Genomic DNA, 25710 nt, shown 5'->3' with positions numbered 1-25710 from the left:
AGGACGTAGAGTAACAAAAGCTACATTTTGTCCCAGGAAAACAGACTGTTCCCACGGGATTAGTTAAAACTCGGGGGATGCTGGTATATACATATATATAAAAATACTCCGTACGTATCGATATGAAAATTAAGCTTAATTTGCTATGCTCCGGGAACAGCAGGAGAATCTGTGTGGTATAATTTACACAGAGGGTATATTGCCGAAGATATGTTTGGTGTGGAGTATAATTATTGAAGAAATTATAAATTACACCATCTTATGGATTTCCGCAAAGTGACGCCTGCTTCTATCAAAGTAATTATATGCATCAAAATTCCGGACGCCATGACCTAGTTCTCGGTCACCCTTAACTTTTTCCTCCTAACATCGTGAGGAAACCTGCATGTCTGAGAGTTTCTTAATAACGTTTTTAAAGGTATGTGTACTTTGTGTAGTCTACCAATCCGCACTAAGCAAGCGTGGTGGAGTACGGCCTATTTTTAACTACTACTGATGAGTGCCATACAGAAACTCCCAGAGATATCACGACATAAAAACCTCGTGATCCGCAGATGAATGTAGAGTTTACGTATAGATTCATTAAATAAGGCTACAAAGTGTAAAGTGCATATAGATGTGCTAAAATTACCCTTGCAAATAAATAACTAAGAAATGGGTAGGGTTAGTATGTAAATTAAAGTAGCTTTATTTAAACTATACAAAGTTACTCGAAATTCGGACATAAAATATTTAATGTTGTATACTGCATAGGTCAAGCACAGTAAAAAGACCGCTGACTAGCGGCATGTTGTGCGAGTGAGCCATAAATAACATACAAATGTAATAATTAATACTTGTTAAACAATTATTCATTATAAAGTCAACATCTACATGCAGTACATTGCAGAAGATCAGTTTGGTGTGAAGTATAAGGATTTAAGAAATTATAAATAACATCGTACAGATTCTCCTGCTTTACGCAGAGTATTGCAAACTAAGCATAATTTTCATATTATCATTTCGTCGATTAAGTGGTTCTATCCAATGCAAATGTATGAATAATGAATATATTCTTTATTCGCTGATTTTTCAATCAATACCTCAGCGGGGAATAAATTAAATAAATTTGCTTCTAAAATACTAAAGTCAAAAAGTAAAACTCCTTTTTCCAGTTACAGTTTTTGTTATAAATCTTAGGATACCTAGGTTCGATACAAGAAGTGATAGATTTCTTCAATGTTTAAATTAAAAAAAAACCAGGCCTATTTAATTTAAAGGTTCTAGCTTATCGCTATGGTGCGTTATTTTTACCATCCATCTTATTAGATCTATTGCTTATATATTTATAGATATAGTTAAAAATACTTTACAATAGTACAATACAAGTAAATCCATTCGTTTAATATATATATGGCGTAATTCGCTTTTACTTCAGCGCTCTTTTTATATGACGCGACTCGTACTTAGCTTTATTTGAAAGGTTACACGTGAGAGGTATGACGTCGGTAGCACCGCGAAGTATTTCATACATTATAACCGCAAAGTTTACAGTGTAGGTACTTTGGCTTCGTGCAATTCCAGCGTAATTATATTAGGAGCATTTGCTACGTTCCTTGGTTTTAATGTCGTTACAAATTTAATAGGCATATCACGTAAATGGTAAGTACTTACAAAGTTAAAAGCGAGTTATAAAATTTAGGCATTACAATTTATTTTTTTAGGAGATATTTTATTATTTATACTTTATTTAAACGAAGATTTTGCCCAATGTAAACAGCTTTGAAACGTCAAGTCTGTCTGTTTGTAGTTACTCTATCACCGGTTAGGCAGATTCTACCGAAAAGAAGTCGGCAAAGAACTCAGCAGTTGCCCCTTTCAACATTATTATTTTTACTTTAACTTTTCTTAGACTTGCAAGAGATTAAAGCTAAGTGGTGTGCTTACCAGCATAGCGTGTAATCAAAAAATTCATCAATTGCATAGAAACCTCGCTGTTATATTTAATAAATGTGTTAACACATTTGTAGTAAAATTTTAAGATGTGTGTTTTTGGTGTGCAATTTTACGTAGATCAACTTCAATAATAAAGAGAAGAGATTTTTTAGTTTGCACCCGACTCCGAAACTATTAGACCTATTTTAACCATTTTTTTACTAACAGAAAGCTAAATTATCACAAAGTGACATTAAAAAAAAAATTAAAGTCTTAAGAAAAGTTCAGATTAACCTAAAATGTTGCCTATATAATTCATTATTCGGCGTGCGATAAGAAAACTATTAATTTTACATAAAACTTTTGTGCTACATGATTGAAGTACTATATGTATATTACAACAAAAATACTTTGTTTCAATTATCGTTGTATCTTTTTATAATGTCTTTGTTGTTCTATTTTTATAATGTAACTAGCTACCCGCCCCGGCTTCGCACCGGTTCGGATTGCAGGTATAAATTTAATGCAGTTTGAAAAAATTAACAATACAATTCTACTACAATTACTATCTCATAAAATTGAGCCAGCGTTTGCAAAAGAAGCACACAAAACTAGGTTTGTTAGGACATCTTATTACAAATCCTTGTTATTTTTTGTTTTCTCTACTAAAATAAGCACGTTTCTTACATATAAACCTTGTTTCTTTAATCTATCGCTGGAAACAATATTAGAATCCGTTGCGATTTAAGCGATCTAAGCGTAGAGCGGGAGCGACTTTGTTTTATAATATGAAAAGAAGTAACTAAATAATTTTTCACATTATAATTACATTAGAAAAGGAATAACAATTGGTTATACATCAACTTATAATACCTAAACACATATCGAGTATCTAATGTTTACAAAGGAGATCGTCATTGATAAGCGTTAGCTAAGCGTTAGGCAACCACGTTATGCCACTCACTAGACATCACGCCACATGACTTTCTATTGCTTCCTTTAACCCCCTTTAAGATGTTCTTTGAAGATTTAATGTAGTTCTTTCTAGTTAAATTAGTTTATATGTGAAGTAAGCCTTTTGCTTAACTTAAGCGTTAGATTAGTGTTCTTAGCTCCGATAGAGTCAACTGTTTTTGTATAAAATTATATAACGTAAGTAACTGCCCCGTTGGTATATTCGACTATAGATTTTCGAGGTCTTAGTCAGGCCAGTCAGTCCCAGTGGGATCTAAATTTATGACTTATTGGGTAATTTCTAGCAAGAAATTCTCAGTATCAATTCAGAGTTAGGTAATTGATGTTGCTCGGTCGATTGTTCGATTAATGCCCTTTTTCAGTAAACCTAGGAATCGCCTAAATCGAATGCCTAATAATTTAGGCGGTCTATAGAAAAAAATGCGTTTTATTGATGAAAAGTTTATGGATACCTAGGAATCTCCGTAAATTAGGCGTTACTTATGATGTTATTGACTTGTTCTTCGTTAGTGAAAACGGGCATAAGTCCCTATCTCCTATGGGGGAGAAGGCACATGACTGGCAGCACATAGGCAGGAGAAGAAAACTATATACTCCCATTATATCCTCTGACAAGGGATAAAATTAACGAGCGAATTAAAGGATAACCTACAAAGCACGGTTTAATATTTGGATTTTAATTCCATCCCTTTCATCTCCCAACGTAGGAGAGATGAAAAAACTGTGGGAGAATTATCCTTTCCCCGAGAAGAAAATGCCCTGGCATGCAGAGGTAAATTAATAGAAAATGGTGATGAACGAAAATATTGTTGGCATGGTTGTACTGTCGTGAAGTCACATCATTCACACTTCAACCGAAAAACCAAAAGTCGTTGACGTATCGATGTTTTCCGTCGACACTCGTTACCGCCCGCGACCGCTATTGCTGGCAGGAATTACCTTTACCCTTGCTTATTTATTTTATGCAGGCAACACAAAATAAATTAATTCTATACCTAAAATATGATTGGCGTGAATTCATTTGAAGTTACGCAAGATGTAATTTTATCCCGATCAGTGGGTGGTGTTGTTATGACTATGTGGGAGCTTGGTACGTATTAAAGGTATTCAAATACACATAACATAACTCGCTATAGAGCACAAACATCTTATAACAAAACATGTTGAATAACCTTACCTTATTTTGAGACTGTTGTATAGCGATACTGTTATATGAGCGATAATTGGGTGTTAAGCTTTTTTGCATTTTCTACTAAAGATCAGCGGTATACTTAGATGTACAAGCAATAAATTATGTTGATCCGTTTAAATCCGTAGCTGACGATTTTGAATAAGTATTAACGAATGTCGATCCTAAATTAACGTGTCTAAAGCTGCGGGGCTGGGCTTGTGAATAAGCTGAATAAGCTTGTGAAATTAGGTTAACTTTTACAATGTTCACTCGATGAACTTAAAATAGTATTTTTGTTTCACTTTCAAACAGTCGGATAAAACAGTGACATCTGACCTTAAAACCCATTCCTAAGTAATGCATTTGGAAACGATCGAGAATGCAAAATATACGGAATGTTTAATGTCCGTTTTTTTGCCCAACCGCACTGGAGAACTACGGGTGTGTATGTTTTTTCAACAGCTACGATCAAAGCTAAAATTCAAACAAAGAGTTGCGTTGGAAATTTCAACAACGAAAACTAGAGCGAGAAACAATAACGCAACAATAAAATGGCATACATTCCTATATCTGTATGTATACTACTATTATAAAAAAGAGAAAATGTTATTTGTGGTTGATGTTTGTAAGAAGATAAGAATTAGCGATCATTGTACTAATTTCCTTGTCTCTGGTCTCTGGAGATGGTCATCTCTGTTGGTTAGGATAGCCGTACATAGTCACCCACAGGTACAAATACAATATATTATGTGAAGTTCAAATCGGTGCTCATGTACCTAATTTATTAAATCGTTTGTACTTTGTAATGACGAGAGTGTAACCGTATTAAATAGCAGAAGTGGCGTTTTTTGTGACAGAGCTCGTCCGGCGAAATACTATTCTATCGCGAAGTAGCATTGCTGTGTTCAAGCCTAAAGGACGTGATTTGCGGTTCTATTACAGGCGTATGAGTCTTAATACCTAGGTACGCCTGAGTTAATGGACAAAGGTTGGCATTTTGATGCTGCGAATAGGCGATGGTTTACTTGGACCCAGTGGCGTGCAATTCATACATGCACAAAACCACTGCCTACCCTTGCCTTGCCTTAAATTGATATATAACTAAGTAAGAAAACCAGTGCAGCCACTGCTTGGACCACCAGCTTGGTCTGTCAATCGTAGCTTTAAAACAAAAATAAATTAAAACCTAATGTTATACGAATACACACAGAGAGATGAAAGTGTTCATTTTGGTACGTAAATTTCGTCTAACAGTGGATAAGCTTTTATTGCACCACAACGGTAAAAACCTAACAAATCTTGAACGTGCAGTTAGTGTGAAGTTCAAATTACCCACTCAAGTAGCTTTCCTCAGCTGCAAAACGCTGCGTCAGCGGTCGATGACCCACATACTTGTAGTTGACGTCATTTTGGATGCAATGATGGAGCGTATATTAAAAGCTATGAACGAGTAGAACTGACACTTGTTGATTCCAATAATAAAACAACATTTATGTGTTCCTAGTATTTTGTCTGATGGGAGACTTCTGCCGTGTCTAGTTAGAACCCTACCACGTAGCATAGTACATGCGTATATATGGGATATATGGATTTAATATAACTGCCATAAAAAGGTTAGGTTGATACTATCTTAGACTGCATTATCGCTTACAACAGGTGTGATTGCAGTCAAGGGCTAACTTGTGGTGAAATGAAAAAAAAAATGGTTTTGTTGGTTTCCCGCTCTCTAACTCCGCAGACTAAAGATCAATGATGTTAAAAAAATACTGTAACGAGTACCTAATTAACCGATTTCACAATCCATACTTCCATATAAGGTTGCTAATGTTTCTGTTTGCTTATTGGTAACGTTGCCGGGTAATTTAAAAATATAGCCTTTGTTACCTATGCACAGCTTAACTACGAATAACATCTTTATAGCGTATATCCTGGAGACGGGCGTACTTTCTAACCAGGGAAAACCGACGATTCCCGCGAGGTTTTTCAGAAACCAAGATAAACGTTTTTTTCATAAATAGCTCTTAACTTCTCGGATCTCGCTTGCCAAAGTTTATGATAAAAGCAAAATGTACGTGAAAATGCACAGTGTGGGAGCGGACGGATTAATATACCTTCCTACATTTAGCCATTTTCGACCAGTCCGTGAATACAATGTAGTTCCACAGACTACGCTAAGTCCCAAATCCCAATCCAATCAGCTCAGGCAGCTGTTCAACAACCTTTACTACAAAAGGTTATTGAACAACTTTGTTCTGGACGTTGAATTTGGGCAAACTATATCGACCTATGATATGTTTGTAATTTGCGGGACCTTTCCCGCTAGTGTTGAGTAAAATTATTTATTTGACAATTCTATTACGAACACTTACTTGTCTTTTGTTCTATATTTTAAAAACGTAAAGAGAGCTGAATTTGATTGATGAACGAATGATTACACATACAATAGAGCAGAGGTCATTATCATCACCATCCTATTACTAACTACAGGGCACGGGTCTCCTCCTACAATAAGAAGGGTTCAAGGCCGTAGTCCACCATGCTTGCCCAGTGCGGATTGGCGGACTTTACACACCTTTGAGAAGAAGAGGTAGAAGGGACAATTCGGCGTCCTTATCGCCATATAGGGATTGTGGAGCCCTTTCAGCTTGGTTTCAATATTTTTATTCGTTACAAATTTATTTAATAAGAAAAAAAAATCGTTAATAGACAACCTATAGATAAATATATTATAATACCGAAGACCAAAACGAACCAAAGGAATCCAAATATAAAGAGTTTTAATTTAAAAAGCTTTCTTTTTTATATTTTTGCACTGTTAGCTTAACGGTGGCACTTAGTGCACTTTAGTTAGAGTTTTATATCGGTACGTTCTTACTATATACTATACTAGTTTGTAGCGCTTAAGTCGGTGGCGAAATTTAATGGGATGACCAAAATGAAAAGTTCTTGACGATATACCACCATATGGCTACAATATACCCAATGACGGGTAGTAATACCAAGTAGGTTCCTTCTTTACTGAGCTTTTATTGTCTAGTATTGTCTAGTAGATAATCATTATTATATATATCTACTCGAAGTAATCTATATTTTTATATAAATAACATATTATATCATAGTAATAAATAGTAATAATTTTTGAGTAATAAAGGAAGTGTTCAAGTGAGAACCGAAAATTGAAATTCCCTTCGCCCACAGCAAACATAAAAGCAATATCATGTGTAGTGCAATATATGCTAAACAAACCACTTCATATGCTAAAGTTGCTCGTTTGAAAAGCCCTGAGGTTATAACTGAAATACAATATCGAACGTTTATAACTGAAACCACTGAGATGTTATTACCCCTACGACCGAGCGCGTAGGGATAGACCCCACAAAGGCAACACAACGTAGTGCAAGATTTTATGTTAACAACACAAGTGACGCCAGTGTTCGGGCGCGTTCACATGTTGAAGCGTTGTCAGATAGTCGAGCAAACAAACAAAACAAACCTCCCTGGCTATGAATTAAAAAATATTGGCTGTGAATTTAAGTAGGAGGTCCCAGCTTCGATTCCCGATTCATTCTTCGATTTCAAAGGTTGCCTGTAAGAGATTGCTTGCAGCAATAAGGCCGCCTTTGCATGTCTACATTGTGTACTGTATACTCCTTACTGTTTCTTTTCCTGTATGTTATATGTGCAATAAAGTGTTTCTTCTTCTTCTTCTTCTTCCCGCCAGTCGGGACTTTATAATTTCTGAATTTCTCTGGACTGGTCTGGTGGAATGCTTTGGCCGTGGCTAGTTACCACCCTAGACAATGGCGATTTAGCGTTCCGATACCAGGTCGCGTAGAATCCATTGGGTCGGATATTTTTTTAATACAACTGCCATACCATTATCAGATTAATTCATATTAAACTGCATCATAGGTGAGATTGATGTCAAGGGCTAACTTGAAAAAGAATAAAACAAGCACACTTACGTATTTATATTGTAAAAATAACATAAACTCAGCTCTGTTATTGTGTATACTTAGTTTTTTATATTGAGTGGAAAATGTAGTTTATTGAGGTTCCAATAAATTAATTAGTGAATTTCGCGGGATGTTGCTCTCGGCTCCCGACGCTACGCACTCCATTTTGTCTATTAAGCCCACAACTGCTTTATGTAGAATCGATAACCATTTCAGCCTGGAGCTTTTAAAAGCTTCACAGAGTTGATACCAATGAGATGTTATTGCCCTTAGAATACCCATTACAAAGCCTGTCCGACCTAACTAGTATCCACGCATACTTTTGTGAGCCCTGAGAAGATAAGAGGTATTTTTTTAATAATTGGATTTTGATATTATTTATAACATTGGTATTATTTTGTATTTTTAAACTTTGCTTCGTTCACACTTTCGCATTTAAAATATTTGTAGTATCATATACTTCTACTAAACTATATGACTAGACTATTACGCGAAATGTTGCTTTTAACTATCGACGATACGCTATGCTCTATCACTTTGTCTTTTAAGCACACCAAGGCTTTATCAACAATCGATACCCATTGCAGCCTGGGAGTCTTTAAAAGCTTCACTGATGCTTCCGTGTTACCAATAAGATGCTATTGCATTTAGAATGCTCACTGTCAAGCCTGTCCAACCTTTCATGCGGCCTTATAAGATAAGCGATATTATTTTATAATTGGAGCTTAAAATTATTTAGGCGTTAGCCGGCTCTTGTATATTTTAACTTAGCTGCGTTCATACTTTCGGATTTTAAATATTTGTAGTGTCATAAATATACAAAGCTACATACACGTTATTGTTAAATTTATATGAAATAGAAAATATAGGTTCCGATCACAGAATACAGAACAATCTGTAATATTAGGTGGTTCCGATAAATTAATTAGAGTATTGCGCGGAATGTTGCGTTCAGCTATCTATACGAACTCCATTTTGTCTTTTAAACACGCCAATGCTTTATTGATTCGATAAAAAAATTTACATTTCATTTTAAAAGCTTCTAAAAGTAAATACCAATGAGATGTTATTGCCTTTAGAATGCCCACTACCAACCTGTCCAACCTGGATTTCCACGGATACCTACCGACGATTGATTCATTAGGCCTGAGATGATAAAGGGTATTTATTATTTATAAAATCAGAGCGTCGAATATTTAAGATTGTTACTGTCTCTTGTATTGTTAAACTTTGTTGCGTACACACTTTCGTATTTAAAATATTATCAGCATTATATACTCAGCTACATGCTATCTTTGTTTAGGAAGTAGAAAATACAGGTTTCGATACTTAATTTATTTCGTAAGTTAATTAATTTTGTACTGCGCGGAATTTTGCTATCAGCTATTTACGATACGTACTCCATTTTGTCTTTTAAGTACAACAATGTTTTATGTAGAAATTCAGCCTGGGGCTTTTAAATGTTTCTTATAGTTATACCAGAGAGACGTTATTACCTCTAGAGCACTGTCGACCTATGAGCTGCCCGACTTAATAACTTCGTCAGAAAGTTGTTTATATTGGCGTAAGCTTATAAAATCCTATTATCATATTAAGGATTACATGAATGATAAAAAAGCTTGGATATGAATTGCTGTAACTTCATAGCTAAATATTAATCAACTGTGATAACAAAAAAAAACTGGCTGGATTGTGGGTTCTTCTTAGATTGGGGCGCGTTAGAAAATATTAAGATTTTTACAAAATAAATTTCTAACAAAAAAAAATATTAATTTAACAATGCTTTGTAATTAATCAACTCTATCGTGGGTTCGGAGAGTACTAAGGAGTCAAAGAACAACATTTTATAAAAGAAAGCCTGCCAAAGCGTTATAACAGCACAATCAACTCCGCAGATTATTTCGGTGGGTAGATGGTTTTGGCTTCAAATAGCCACAGACAATAGCTCTATGAGTAGATTAGCTGACACTTCCCGCGGCCCACTTTTAACAACAACAATGCCTTCCAAAGTATTGTGACCTTGTCTGACATTTAATACAATTTGTTCGGGTTGGTCCCAACATAAGCTTTGAGAATTATTGAGGTGTGATAGAAGATAAGGCGAGGAAATCTGAATTTATCTCCCAACCTTTATTTGTAAATTTTTCGTGGCATTAACTTTCGGAGCTTAGATATCTTTAAAACCTCCAAAAAAAAGAGAAATGTTATTTTGAATGAATGGATGAACTTTTATTGTACACCATATAAACAAATAGAAAAAATGTAAACAAAAATTTAACGAAAATTTGCAATTTATAAATATATACATATATATATATATATAATATATATATATATATATATAAACAATAAACATTATATATAATAAACTTACAATATTATATTATTATATATAAATACTGATAATTAATGTATACCTAAATATATAAAATATTATCAACAAAATAGAAGGGAATAGGCATGTTAAGGTTAGAGTTTTTACTCATTTTTACCACTCTATATGTCCTGTACCTCTGTGCGAAGTAAAACAAGGTGGTGTAAAGATTGGTAAACCATGAACTTTGATTTTACTATACAACCTTATAAAAATAATCTATTATGCTTCGGCAAAACAAAAAGCGCAGACCCCCAAACTGACTTCGGAATACGAGCACTTATAATGTATATATCTATATAGACATATATATACAAACATATTTAAAACTTTACGTAGCGTTTGCAATACTGATATGCAAATGAAACTATATAAAACCTACGGTGAATGGATTCTTAAGTACCTTTGATTTTAGGATTGTGCCTCTAAAACTTTAATGCTGGAAGTTGAGCGGGCCCAACGAGCGTTGCTTAAAGTTATTATGTGCTATCCGTTTACCTTTCCCACGACTCGTTTATATAAAAATTTCAAACATTGCGAAGATACCATAGCAAAACGGTTTCGTTTCTACCCACCTATGATAAAAAGTAGTTTTGCACGTAAACACTATAACTTTCTTGCACCCTACCTAAACAACCTTTTATAAAAATGGTACCTTAAAAGACATGCCTAATAGAGAAATTAAGAACTGCATTAAATCTTGGCTAAAAGATTACGATTATGAGGAAAATATTTCATATGAATATCTGATTTAAACAAAACTAATTGCAAATAAATATGTTTCCTACACACAAACTCACACACACACACACACACACATACACATACAAACACGCGCACACTCGCATACCAACCAAATGTACCTACGCACCCACCTCAAAATATTATGTCATTATTTTTTTCCCCTTTTATATAATTTTTCCTGTTAATTTTTCAAACGTTTGTTATTATCTTTGGTAGACATATGGAAGACATAGCCTTCTGTAACACAGTTTAAACTACCACAGGAGACAGGGCTTCAGAATTATGAAATGTCTGCGTTTTTTTAAAATTAAATAAAGATATTATTATCCCTGACCGATTACGGCGACGGTGGTCAATCTCTAGAGATATTTTGCAACAACGCGGAAATATTATAGTGCACTCAAGTGCAGGATCGACTGCTCTGCGGCAAGGAGGTGAATCACCGCCAATTTCCAAACACAATACTTATAACCCGGGGATCGGACCTCAAAGTCAAAAAAAAATATTCTTGTTGATGGCACTTTTGATGCGTACATTACATGCACCATCACCACTGTTATAAATGTGTGTAATCCGATTTTGGCCAAATTTTGTAATAGCTAGAATACTTTTTACCCCGGAGAAAGAAAATGTATCGGGACTTTTAAAAGACCGAAAAAGACAGGCGAAATCGCCGGCAACATCTTGTGTTTTTATAAAACGAGAACAGAAAATTTTTCGTCCCAATCGTTGTTTGTTAACGCTTTTCGTGTCGCAGGGTTTACAAGATTTGCCGGAAATCTCATTAGTGTATCCGGCGCTTAATTTCATTATCTTGTATGTTTCCTTTTATTACCCCATGGCCGTATGATATTATAACATTTAACTTTTGTTTTTGCAACTTCAATAAGACGACGATAACTTGAAAAGTCATTTTTTTTGACAAAAAAACCAATAAAGTTAAACTACTAAAAAGCAAGAAATAAATATTTTTATACAACATTTTTAAGTCGAGTGTAGATGTACTTTGTATACGGTTTCCTTTTTTACAGTACCAAACAAGGAAAGTACCAAGTAATTTTCTTTATTAGAAATAAAAATTTACTTTATATCTTGCTTTTAAGTGGTTTAACAGTCAGTTTTTGATGTAAAAAAAATTTGACTTGAAAAGTCATCGTCGTTTTATTGAAAAAAAAATATACAGTCGAATTGAGCACCTCTTCCTTTTTTTTAGTCGATTGATAACCAAACTTCATATTTATATATTACAGCGAACGACTTTAAAACTGCATATACATATATATAGCTACCTAACGGATTACTTGCGTAAAATTATTTATTTTCATACATATACTTTATGTAATTATAAATACATTTTTCGTATAAAAACTTTCGCTTTCAATCCGGTCCGGTGATTAGCGTTGCCAATTATGAAAATTATTTTTCTAATCCGACTGGTAGCTCTAGTGATTAGCGCATACAAACGAACAAACCAAGAAGTTACTAAAGCGGCAGCTGGGGAGATTTCCAAAAAGACGAAGACATGTTATCTAGGCTTAGGATGCCTAATGATAGAGCTGCGTGCGCCGACGTCTACGATTATTTACAACTGGTTTACTGTGTTCCGGTTTGAAGGGTGTGGTTGCCGATGAAATTACAAACACAGAGGCTTAGCACCTACGCTTCAGGTTCCTGCAAGGCGGCATTTTGCATTTTGAGTTCAACGCATGCCCATTAATTACTACTATAAAAAAGAAAAAAAATATATTCTCTCTGATTGACACTTTTAAAATTGCTGAAAGAGTGGTTTGGGTAGATACGATCGGAACCCCTATTTACTCTTCTTCCCCGTGCCACAGAATTAACGAGCTTCGTTCGGTGTTTACGCTTTACGATTTATTACCATTATTGTTATACGATAGTAAAAAACATTTCGACGGGATAAATTACGTTTTGGATAGTAAACTCAAGAACATACTAGTTGTTTAAAGAAGGCGTAGATAAGTTTTAATAATCTGCAAGTATATCTATGCTTTAAGTGATTGAATTTTAAAAATGACTTTCTTATTTTCTATCTGTTCATGTTAAAAAGTGACTCTCTTTCGACTTTCTTTTTACGTGCTCTCTATCAGTCAGTACCTACTTACAGCTGAAGAACATACGCATATTTGAAGTTCGCAATTTAGTTATTTTGTTTCAGTCTTTATGCCATCTCATAATAATATACCATGTACAAATTTCGTTACACTCTAAAGTTATTTTGACCAAGACATTTTAATTTAACTTAAGTTCTACTATTGGTTCTTTAAAGTAGGTTCAAAGATCTGTTTAAATAATAATAATAAAATATTTTATTTTAGAAATTTAACACCATGATAACAAATCACATTACAAAAAACAAATCGTAAAACTATAAAAACTCAGAGAAAAATTACAAGTGATTTAGTTTATATTTTTCTTTTCTTCAAAAATTATTTCTTCTTTATTTGATAGAACTTTGAAGTGACTTTGTTTCTTCCTTCCTTTTCTTATTCTTTGCATTTAGGTAGGTACCTATTCATTTTATTTGTCAGATACCAATAATGCAATGGAGCGTATTTTGGATTCTAATTTAATTGTTTATGTTGACGATTCATAATATTCCCTTTGGATCATTAATCACAATCAGACTGTCACAATCTGAAATGTATCTGAATTGTTTTGAAGGTCGATACTAAATGAAATCCGGAATTAACCAGTAGACATCTAGAGAAATATCTATCAGCCGTTTTTTCGGTTACATAAAACGTTAAAGATCATTTGATCAACCCATTACCGACCCACAACAGGGCACGGGTACAATAAGAAGGTCATAGTCCACAAAGCTAGCCCAATGCGACTTAAATAAACTTGGTTAAAGTTCAGTACTTTTTAAATGAATATGTTATTCACAAAGAACTAAGCCTTAAAGTTTCAGAATAAATTGTATGTAAATAAATTATATTTCAACATCATCATCAGATCCGATTGACGTCCATTGCTTGTGGCATGGAGTTCCAAATTCGATGGTCTTAGATCCATCATTCCAAGATCACTTGGATCCAGCGGCTCACTGTGACACGTTATATATTGTAAGTCCACCTTGTATAGTCGCAATAGTCTTCCAACGCTTCGTTTACCGGCGCAGAGTCACCATTTCCACACTTTTAGAAACTCAATGCCATCAGTTCTCCGAATAATGTGCTCCGTCCATTGCCACTTTAGCTTCGCGATTGATTGTCTCTGTTTTTTAGACGGATCACCATCATCAACATTATCGGCCAACTTCAGAGCACGGCTTGGCAACTGATGATGCAGTCTAAAATGGTAGCGGTTATATTTAACCCATACCCTCGGTTTCTACGCGACATCATACCGGAACGCTAAATCGCTTAGCGGCACGTCTTTTTCGGTACGGTGGTAACTAGCCAAGGCCGAAGCCCACCAGACAAAAATGATACAGGTACTATATCTTAGTACCCATAACACAAGCTACGCTTACTTTGGGACCAGATGGCGATGTAGTATATTTATTAATTTGATATTTAAATGCTAAAACGCACATAGGTTAGAAAGCTAGAGACGCGTGCCGGAATTCGAACTCAGCACCCACGAAAGTGAAGCTAAAGCCAAGTGGGTATCTACTAGCCTATCACCGCTTTTCTCAATTAAAATTTTCATATTTTTACTGCGATAGATCCTTGATAAAAGGTACCTTTAGCATTATATAATATAACAAATGAGGATAATTTTTTCTTATTCTATTTCCTTGCTCGTAAAAATTGGATCTCGGTTTATTTTCGTAACCTCTACATAATTCATAACAAGCTCAAGCCTTACACCATGGGCTTAGGATAAAAATAGTTCTTTCACTACGAAATAAAATGTGTCCCGTCCATAAAATACATATCTTTTGCTAACATTGTGCTCTTTATAGTCTAGATAAGCTTTCTATGATATAAATATAATATATTTTAGTAGGTAATGCCTGTTATATTGTTTACATGGACATTTAAAATTAGGTTATGGACTTATAAAAAATATTCGGGTAGCAATACAAATTTAATTAAAAACAACAATACAACTCAAAATGGTACACCTAACAGAAGTTATAACCTGTTTAAAAGTTTTGAGACATTTTATCGAGAAGAAATAATATATTTTTACTAATCTTTGCATGCAGTTCTGATACACACTATAAAAAAGTTCTTGATGTTATTCTTAAATTAAAAGTCCCTTTACCTTTGCCATCGTAGTGATCTGCACGGTTACATAGTTGATGGTAGCGTCAATGCTATGGACACATAAGAAGAGTGTTGTTTGCTTATTTCAGCGCACCGCAACGCTAAGATCTGGAATTCCCCCCGGTTTCTGTTTTTCTCACCACCTAAAATATAAGTCATCTTCGACAGCTTTCTTCCAACTCCGAACTCCCAAAACCCACATGCCCTTACTCCATCCTTCCACCGACCTCTAGGTCATCCTCGGATCAAAATATGATTGGGTATTTTCATATAACAAGTGAATAAGGATCTACTCAATAAACCCGCCAATACTAAAACCGTCCGATGACTGTCCCAAATAATCACACTGTTTATTTTATTACTCAGATAACACTAGCGGAAAATACCTGAAACAATTGTATAAAGTTATAATGGATTTCTCAATGGGGTGTTAATTAGCACTTCAAAATAACTCGGTTCAGTTTCAACGAAAAAAACTTTATTGTTCAGTTTCTGTACATTTTTTCACACTATTATAAATCATTAACTTGATAAACCTCGGAGAGTTCGTTAAAATATTTTCATGTCATCGCGAAACGGGGCTGGGAGGTGTAAAATAACTGGCACGATTGTGTAAAATCCACACTATTTACTCCACGTAGTCCCACAGACCGAGCAAGATTATATATACAACTCCTGTTGGTTGGTAAACAAGAATGAATAAGATTCTGAATCCCGAAATATTCGTCCGGGTTCAGTGAACGGGATGCAAAATGTAGGGCACTAAAGGCGGATCCAATAATGGGACACGTAGCATCCGAAGTTTACTTATTGCAGCAGGTACTGATGAAAGCTGTCACGCTTTTCTTTTAGCACTTTGTCGTGGCTAACACGTGCTATTTTTATACGAAAACTTTTAATATTAATTCGTACTAAGTGAAGTAGCCCTAAAGGAGAAGCGGTGATAGCCTGGTGGATAGGACTTCAGCTTCACTTTCGGGGGGCCGAGTTCGAATCCCAGCAAGCGCCTCTAACTTTTCTAATCTATATGCTTTCTGTTTCAAAGTATCACATGCTTCAACGGTGAAGGAAAACATTGTATGAATTTTCCATAATTTTATCAAAGGCGTGTGGAGTACACCAATCTGCACTTGGTTTACTCCACACCGTTAATGTATTTGCAACGAACGTCATAAGCAATGCACATACAATTCAGCATCAGTTACGCAACGAAGAAAACGCGCGACTGTATTGATTTAGTATGAACACTCACGCGCGACTATTTTGGGACATCTGTAGGGATAGCATGCGTACCACGAGATAAATATCTGTACCCGTTACTCGTATTTTTTGTACAGAGATTAAAGAGATAATGGGTAGACATTACTCCCTCGTGGCGCGCATCCTGTCCCTCCTGATAAAAGAAAAACTGGTTAATCGATCAATCTGTTTATGTCTGTAGAAAACATGAAAAAATATCTTTATAAATAAACTATGCCATACCTATATACCATTATTAATAACACCTTCGCGTCAGGTGCCAATTCGGCATTTCTATTAATTGAGAACTTAACTCAATTAACAAAAGCATCAGGATAACGCTGTTCATGAGAGGCACAGCAAGTTGCATGCCTTACAAATCATAAAAGTATACAGTGCGGTTTTCAGCTGGAACGTCAATCCAGGTGTAGCACGCGACAGTATCAATGTTGCATCCTGTCTGTATATACGATGCTGAATCCCGAGAGTAACGATGCACTTTCATGGCTGCAGTATAAAGTGACAGCATCGCGACTGTATCGCGGATTTTTTGCGATTGTATCCCGACGAAATCGCTGCAAAAAATCACCGAGGGCAACCTGCTTATGGAGTCATGATAAATTAGTAGTGTAAGTAAATACAATAAATACGCTAACGAGGGAAATTGATGAAATTGGCTTTGAAGCTGAGTGTGCGTTATTGTTAAATTAAAATTTTGTATTTTATTTATTGATATTGGCAATTCTGCATGATTATGTAAGTACTATCAACTTTGCATTTTTTATTAAAAAGTGAGCGAGTGCTGAGTCACTCAATTCTACATGTCCAAGAAGGCTCATATATCTACTATTTTTTATATTTTATTTATGAAGTTTATGTATGCATTAGAAAAGTAACCGCATTTAACCAAAATAGTTTTGATCCTATGAAGTTTGGGTATAATAAGTAAAGGGCTATATCGTCAACAACCAGGAGAACAGAAATGGATAGAAGAAATAGCCTAAATGATTCTACATAAACCAATCGAACTTCTGTCGATATGTATGGAATACGTACAAAGCAACAGGCAGGCGTTCTGTTTGCTGTGACTTCGTAGTTTTATTTACAATCTTGATCAATTATTTATTTTTGCAAATGAAATTGTAAATCAATGCTCTTATCGTCAAAGTAGAATCTAATAAAGCAGGCTGGATACAAAATGGTAATTTAACTCTACTGTTCCTTACCTATTAAAAAATAGCAATGTTAAAAATGATCATGAATAAAAATGTATAGTTCAATATTAATAAACAAAATAACATTGAAATGGGATGTTTGCAGTTTGATAAATATGAAAACAGCGAAAGAATGTTGTCTAACTTGATTCTGAACTTCTTATAGTCTTAGTCCCGAAAAATATATAAATCTACCTACAGCTGATATTTAAGGAGAACTTGATCAAAAATTAGAAACCTGTACCTAACCGAACAATTAAATCTCTTATTGCTGTGTCACATTAGATTGATGTGGTAGAAGTTCTACAAAATATCATAACTTGAATTATAATATTAAAAAAAGAAAAACTTATGTTCGTTAAAAAAATAATTCTCATCCTCACTATCATTAGAGCAGCGAGGTGTGCATACACTCTTACAGTAAATCTAACGCATAGAGAGAAGAGAATCGAGAGCAATCTTGATCTCTCTTTTTCCAGAGAAAGGATACCTGTGCCTAGAAATCCGATGTTAAAAAGCAGGGGTTGAAGAGTTTGAAAACAAAACAGTCCTAACCAAAAGTAATACGAAGGTATGATAAGAAGTTACTTAACATTTTTGTTTTAATTTTTAGTGTCGATACATTATCCTTAGTGCGCGAGTGTACTCGCACTGTTGAATATAATTGAAACAAGGTTTCAATTAATTATTATTAATTATACGTTGAAATTAATAAATATATAAATAATTTAGCGTTTGTTTGCTTTTGTAATTCATAATAACAAATGCGGTTTGGTTAAAGCAGTAATACTTCAGGTAGTTAATAAAATATTGATTAGAAGTATAGAAAACCTGTCCAACTTCGAGCCATGGGGTTCCCTAGTTACCCATCACAATATGAAAAAAAGGGCTATTGGTTTTAAACTCTGAACGTATTAATAAAAAAATTTGGAAAATCCAAAAGGGCACGACTCATAATGCTCATTTAATTATCAAATATTGAAAAAAAAAAAATTTAAAACAGCTGTACTAGGACAGTGATGCACAGGCTCCCCTGGTGGAATAAAATGTACACAATATCTATAGATATAGATATATCACCATCCATGTTAATTTTACATGGATATATATTTAATGTTAATTTTACATGGATATCTTGCAGTTTTCGTTTTTTATTAATTGCAATTAAACTACACTGAATTAATTAATTATTCGCATTCAGTAATCGTCGATTATAATTTTTTTTTTTAAATTTAACTCTAATAATGGATTTTTTCACAAGTTAGAGTGTTTTCGGGTTTCACACATGACGGACAGGAAATTTTTTTGACCTATTTTGGTGTTTTTTTCCAATTCTATTGCAGTAAATCAATTTTTTAAAAGTATGGAATTAATCTCCATTAAATTATCTCGACAATAGTATGCAAAATATCTTGATTCCGTGAACTAACAAGGCTATAATAATAAAAATAGCCGCCGAAATGAGGCGAAAAAAATTTTTCGATCGTAAAGCACTCTCTGATGCTTCACATCATGAGTCGTGCAATTGAACTTTCTCTAAAACGTTCTAATAGTAGTAGAACTTTAGAACGAGAGAGCTCTGGAAAGTACCTACTACTGCATTGCTTATTTCTGCTGCCCAAGCAGCATTGTAGTGTTCCGATCTTAAGGGTGTGTTTGCTACTGTAAATAAAACGTCTCAGGTTGATGCACACAGGGCGGTACTTTGTAGGAAGTCTTCCTTGCATGCAGTAATGCAGGAAGTCTGGATTTATTTATATACGATTGCTTTACATGTACCCTCAGTTGGATCATGTGCTTGGTTTGTCAATAACAATTATAATAACTGGTGAACTTAAGAAGGAGTTATAAAATCAAACTAAACACGGAAATTTAGAGAAAATGAAATGAAAATTTCTGATTTCCCATGTGATAACGAAATTTTCCTACGGTGCTTACCCTTATCCACAAAGCAAGTTACAGACGAATGCCAAAACTCCTTAAGATCAGTTAAATAGTTTATACGTTTCATGACCTCAAACAGACATAAAGACATTTATAATAATAATTTATAATAACTTTTAAAAAGACATTTATGATAACTTTTATAATAATTCAAAATTCAAAATTTAAATTCAAATTCATTTATTTCAAGTAGACCTACTTTATAAGCACTTTTGAAACGTCAAATGTGATAATGTGAAATGTCTGTATGTAGTGACTCTACCTCTATTCTTCATTCAAAACATCAGTAAGGATCTACACTTGTGCAAAAGGAAGGGAAGATACACAAAGTTGATTTCCTCAATCTACCTACTCGGTATTTGTGCAAATTACTGCACGGACTTACGCAAAATGAGCTGTTTGCTCGATTACACAACGAAACTGGATTCCGTACATAAAACGATCTACAGTTTATCTTGTTTTATTTCAGTCAGGCTACTATTTCCTCTAACAGCATGTGATAAAGAACATTTTCTCTTGTTACAGAATGCCGGCGCTCCGGCTCCTGGGGCGTAAATGGCTGGCCGCCTCGGACGATCTCGTATTTCCTAGTATATTCGAACTCCTTTTCCGATTCGTCTGGTAAGTGATTTCTTTCATTTCGTCATAAAAGTTATGCTTAATGTTTGTTATTGGATTTTTTGATTAGTCGATTGAGTACCTAACGCGATTTTCCTTGACAGAATTCGAGGATCTAAATTCGTTATCATTTCTTTTATTCCCCGCGTTTTGATTTATTTTTATAAGTTGTTTGTTATTTTACTTCTGTACACAATATTCTTAGTAAAATGAATTATTGTGTATACTCTCCATCATATTTCCTTATAACTGACTTATCTAAAGTTGGAAAAAGGTTATAAATTTTACATAATATGCTTGAAGGAAATATCCAAATATGTATTATTACACACGTGATAAAGATTGCAGCACTGGTGAAATTCGTCCCCACACAACTTTATGGCTATCATTGCCGTAGTTTATTTTGTCAATCCATATATAAATAATATATATAAATATGATTATCTAGATACTCATAAAATATTGGATCCAAAAAAACAAGAGAGCTCGAAATATTTTTTATTGCTATAGAATTATACGATGCCGTAAATATTACGCTTATTTATATGGCCCTTGTGGGTAATATTTTATGGTACAGGTACTGTGCAATCGATGATTTAAGTAAAATATCTATTCATCTTGGTAGGAGTAAGATCCGTTTTTTTTCTGGATTGGTTCTAGTCTTGAAATAGTATTCTGGAAAAAGTGTATAAAACAACATAAAGATATATATTTCAGTTGGGGATAAAATGCGAGAACTCAAACATTGATGTTGTTAGTAAATCTAAAGTGGAACAGTTTTGTTTATTTTTTTACATATTTACATTATTCATTTTAATGAGTGACGATATAGCTCGTTTATTATATTAAAAAAGGCTCCAAAGTCAAGTGTGAAATTTAAAATCCAATATAAATACTCATAAACACTTTATTTATGCACAAGAGTATGAAAACAGAATGAGTACGCTAATCCGCTTATTGTTAGCATAAACATATCTCTAGCTCTCAAGCTCTATCATATCCCTTCTATCATAGGGATTGAGAGCTTTGATCAACCACGCTGCTTCAGTGAGGGTTGACAGGCGAAAAAGATTCAGGTATGCGCTATACCTATATTTATACAAATGTAGGTTTGGATAAAACATTTTCTGAACAGATGCCTGTTTTAAAACAAACCTATTTTCTAAATTTTAGGTTTCTAGACTTAAAAATAAAAAAAAACCGCCTAAAACGTTTATCCCGTTTTTTAAGTTTTTTACAAAAATTCTCCCTTCAGGGTAAAACGGGTAATTTTTGTAATGAATCAGTCAAGCCAAGTTTGAATCCCGGCACGCACCTCTAACTTTAAGTTATGTGTGTTTTATGCAATTAAAATATAACTTGCGTGATAGGTGATGGATAAAAACGTGAGGAAACCTACATCTGTAATGTTCTCAAAGGTGTGGAGGCCATCAATCCACACTGGGCCAGCGTGGTTGTCTGCGGCCTTAGTCCCTTATCATTGTGAGAGGAGACCCGTGTCTTGTAGTCAGTGGCGTTCATAGAAGGTATGCACAGGGTATGCAGATGATATAGAATTCAATTTTTTTTTATTTATGTAGGATTATCACCAGTATGCACAGGGTACGCAGATGAAATAGGATTTTTTTTTTATTTTATTCATGTAGGATTATCACCAGTGGCGTGCATAAAGTATATGCACAGGGTATGCAGATGATATAAAATGAATAAAATCTCCAGTACGAGTTATAAATACTTAGGGGTAGGCTTGTTATAACTCTTACTATGCCTATCCATAATTTAACTATCATTCGTACTGGAGATATTCTTCATTTTATATCATCGCATACCCTGTGCATACCCTCTATGCGCGCCACGGCTTGTAGTGGGCCAGTAATGCGTTGATATGATGATGATGATTCTACTCACTATTCATAATGCTTAATATAAATATATGCAAATCAGAAACGCATATGGGCGTTGTATTTCTGACTCAGAGTCTACTGCATACAATTATGAAGCAAGTACTAAATATAGTTGGGAAATTTGGTATGATTTTAACCTTGTTTTGTAAGTGAAGTAACTGCGAAGTAGCCTAGTTTACATGTCTAAGTCAAGGACAGTTGTCACATTTAACAGAGGGAGCGCTCGTACTATAATATCTACCAAAGTGTATGTGTCATATATTTTTTTTATTCCACTACCAGCCCTTGATTGCAATCTGAGTCTAAGATGGTTACGAGCTAAGCTGTTAAGGGTATGGCAGTAACATCTACCCCCTAACAAACAATAATCGGTTTCTTCACAGAATCGTTCTGGTACGCTATATCGCTTAGCGGGACGTCTTTGTCGGTAGGATGGTAACTAGCAACAGCGAAAGCCTCCCTAACCAGACCTAAAATTAAGAAATTATAGATTCCCAATTTGCCCCTGCCGAACCCGGGAACGCGCACTTAAAACCGGAACGCTCACCGCTGCGCCAGAACAACTATTATAGTCTACAGACCAATTGATACCCGGCAAGAGCAATTTATAATTTCCGAATGGTCTTAAGCACAATACATATTACATTCATTCACATAATTAAACTACATAACATAATTAAATTTATAAATATTTTAACAATTAACATATTTTATTTCATTACATTTATTAAAAGCTAGTCTTAAATTCTTATTTGTTGTTACTTGTGGTAGAAGTCGGCGTAGGCCTCTCACAGCTCTCTCCATTCCCTTCTTCCCTTAGCGTTTCTCATCCACAAAGGTCCACTTACTCGAGTAAAAACGTCCGCCCAGCGTTTCCTTGGTCTTCCTCTTTGCCTTTTATTATTCCGTGGCAGCCACTCTGTCAATATTCTGGTCCATGAAAAAGTAATTTCTCTGCAAACATGAACATGAACTGCAAATTATACAGAATATTTTTATTTTTATTTATTTTTTCTTTAATTGAAAAACCAACAGTTTTAAATACTAAATAGTTAACAAATTGGTTGACTAAAACTAATAACAGGTTTCCACAGATAAGTCTTATATAAACAAGGGTACCTGAAAATTGCTGCAAAAATGCAGCAAACTATAACTAAGTTTATCTAGCATGCAACAGTTTATCTACTAAGTTGCGACGTACACTGTTCATATTACCATAAAATAAGTCAATTTCGGGGTCATTGTAAACAGAATTAAGAAGGCGAGAGACACGGATTATAAAATAATTAAATCTATTCTTAGTTATAGTTAAGGGTACGTGCAGAATCTTTTTATGCCTTGGTAATCGTGAGGGTACAATTGAATCTAACTTAGTAAGTAATTCCGGACTATCTATTGACCCTAAACTATTTATATATTAATCATATTATTATTAATAAATCATAATTCATCATTAATAGGGACCACGCCCTAATAATGATGAATTATTTGGTCAAGGTTTTAGGCCGTAGTCCACCACGCTGGTTAGGTGCGGATTGGTGGATTTCACACGTCTTTGAGAACCTAATGGAGAACTCTTAGGCATGCAGGTTTCTTTGCAATGACTTCCGCCACTGTTAAAGCTAGTGATATTTAATTGCTTAAACGCACATATAAAAGTTAGCGGTAGTGGCCGGGCCCGGGGTCCGAAAACAGACGCCAAAAGTGAAGCGGAAATCCTAATCACTAGGCTATCACCTCTTCGAAACATTAAATTCTAGCGGTCGCCTACGTTCTTTGTCCGCTTTTATATATTTTTTTACAAATCCCGAGGGAGCCATTTGTTTTTTTGGAAAAAAAGTAGCCTATGGTACCTTCAATTAACTCTATGCAAAAAAAAAAGTGGATTGGTTGCTTGTTTAGGTTAAAGTAAATTCTAAAATTCAAATTCAAATTGAAAAATTTCTTTATTCATGTAGGCCTAACCCAGGCACTTATGAAGCGTTCATACAAATATGTTTACATAATTGTAAGGGGATGGGGATAACTTCGTAGGCCAACTTAAACCTAAAGCTACGATGGTTCCAAACGCGTCCTGGTCTAAGAAGAGCCCACAACAAACTTAGCCGGGTTATTTTTTTTTGTTATCACCATCTCACAGTTTATTTATATTAAGCTATGAAGATAGAGCAATTCAAAAAAACAAACACACATTTGTAAATCTATTACAGGACTAAAGAGTCTGCTACACCCAGCAGTGGAAATCAAATATCTTATCCAAATTATATCTATACCAAGCTTTTTGTTATTCGACTACAAGTTAGCCCTTGACTGCAATCTCACCTGTCAACCTTATACATTTAAGCAAATGTTTGTTATTGACGAGTTTCCTAATTTCGAGCTATGAACGATTAAAATATTAGTCTTGGGCACAGAATTAATAACATACAGAAACCGTGTACACGACTAATATTGATGGATCAAAACCACTCCACTTTAGTAGTGTTTCTTGAACAGGTGGTTATTCACTTCATTCCATTTAGCAGTTGACATTAATTATTTAACCTCAAAGGTTCTAAACGTTTACCATTAAATGGGGAAAATGGGAAAAGTTTGTTGAAGTGTGAAGTAAGATGTGCGCGAGGTTTTTTCACTGTTGCATTAGTGATATCTGCATATCGTCTGAGAAAAGTACAGAAATCCTTTGTGGGGATGGGTATATGCTTTTATAACATGATACCGAAGGTAATATTAGATCTACCTTTACCTAAGTTTAAACAATATATTAAAACACATTAAAAATCGTGGTTACTACACGATTGATGAATTCCTTAACGACAAGGCTGCTTGGAAGCAGGCCACTCCGCTCCCATCTCTCACAAAACAGAAAAGATCTAAAGATTGTTAAAAACTTGAACTATAAAATTATGTTGGAAAAGAGCAATCTGCTGAGTTTCTTTCCGGCTCTTCTCAGTGGAATCTGCCTTCCGAACCGGTGGTAGAGTCACTACAAGCAGACTGACTTGACGTTCCAAAAGTGCTTATAAATTAGGCCTGCTTGAAATAAATGAATTTTGAATTTGAATTTGAATTTTGGACACAATGAACTGCATGCAATAAATGTGTTTTAATATATTCTTTAAACTAATGCATTGGTAGGTCCAAAATTACCTTAGGAATCATTTTTTAACGGCGTAAACTCAAGCCCACAATTGGCTTCTGTACCTTTCGCAGACGATATGCAGATGACACCAATTTATGACCATTTCTTGTAAGTCGACTGTTTATATCCACTTTTTGTTTATATAGACTAATATGTTGTCCTACAAACACTATATTATTATAAATACCTACCTATTTCTTTGAACTTCTCACGGAGGGATTCGCGTGATTTAAGTTTATATTTTGATCGTACAGCTCTTTTCTGCAATAAAAAT

At 34.6% G+C, this 25710-nt stretch overlaps 1 protein-coding gene across 3 annotated transcripts in view; it reads left to right on the top strand.

Moving 5' to 3' along the window:
* Positions 1 to 25710, top strand: part of LOC120624435 (diacylglycerol lipase-beta) — a 92898-nt gene that overhangs the window by 41524 nt on the left and 25664 nt on the right. For all 3 annotated transcript variants that reach the window (XM_039890974.1, XM_039890972.1, XM_039890973.1), the window contains exon 2: positions 20298 to 20393. In XM_039890974.1, the coding sequence (XP_039746908.1) occupies positions 20299 to 20393 (95 nt within the window). In that variant the 5' untranslated portion in view covers position 20298. The remainder of the gene's footprint in view (positions 1 to 20297; positions 20394 to 25710) is intronic.

This window comes from Pararge aegeria, chromosome 6 (genome assembly GCF_905163445.1).
Source record: "Pararge aegeria chromosome 6, ilParAegt1.1, whole genome shotgun sequence".
Classification (NCBI taxonomy): Eukaryota; Metazoa; Arthropoda; class Insecta; order Lepidoptera; family Nymphalidae; genus Pararge; species Pararge aegeria.
This window is presented reverse-complemented; position numbering and strand designations above follow the sequence as displayed.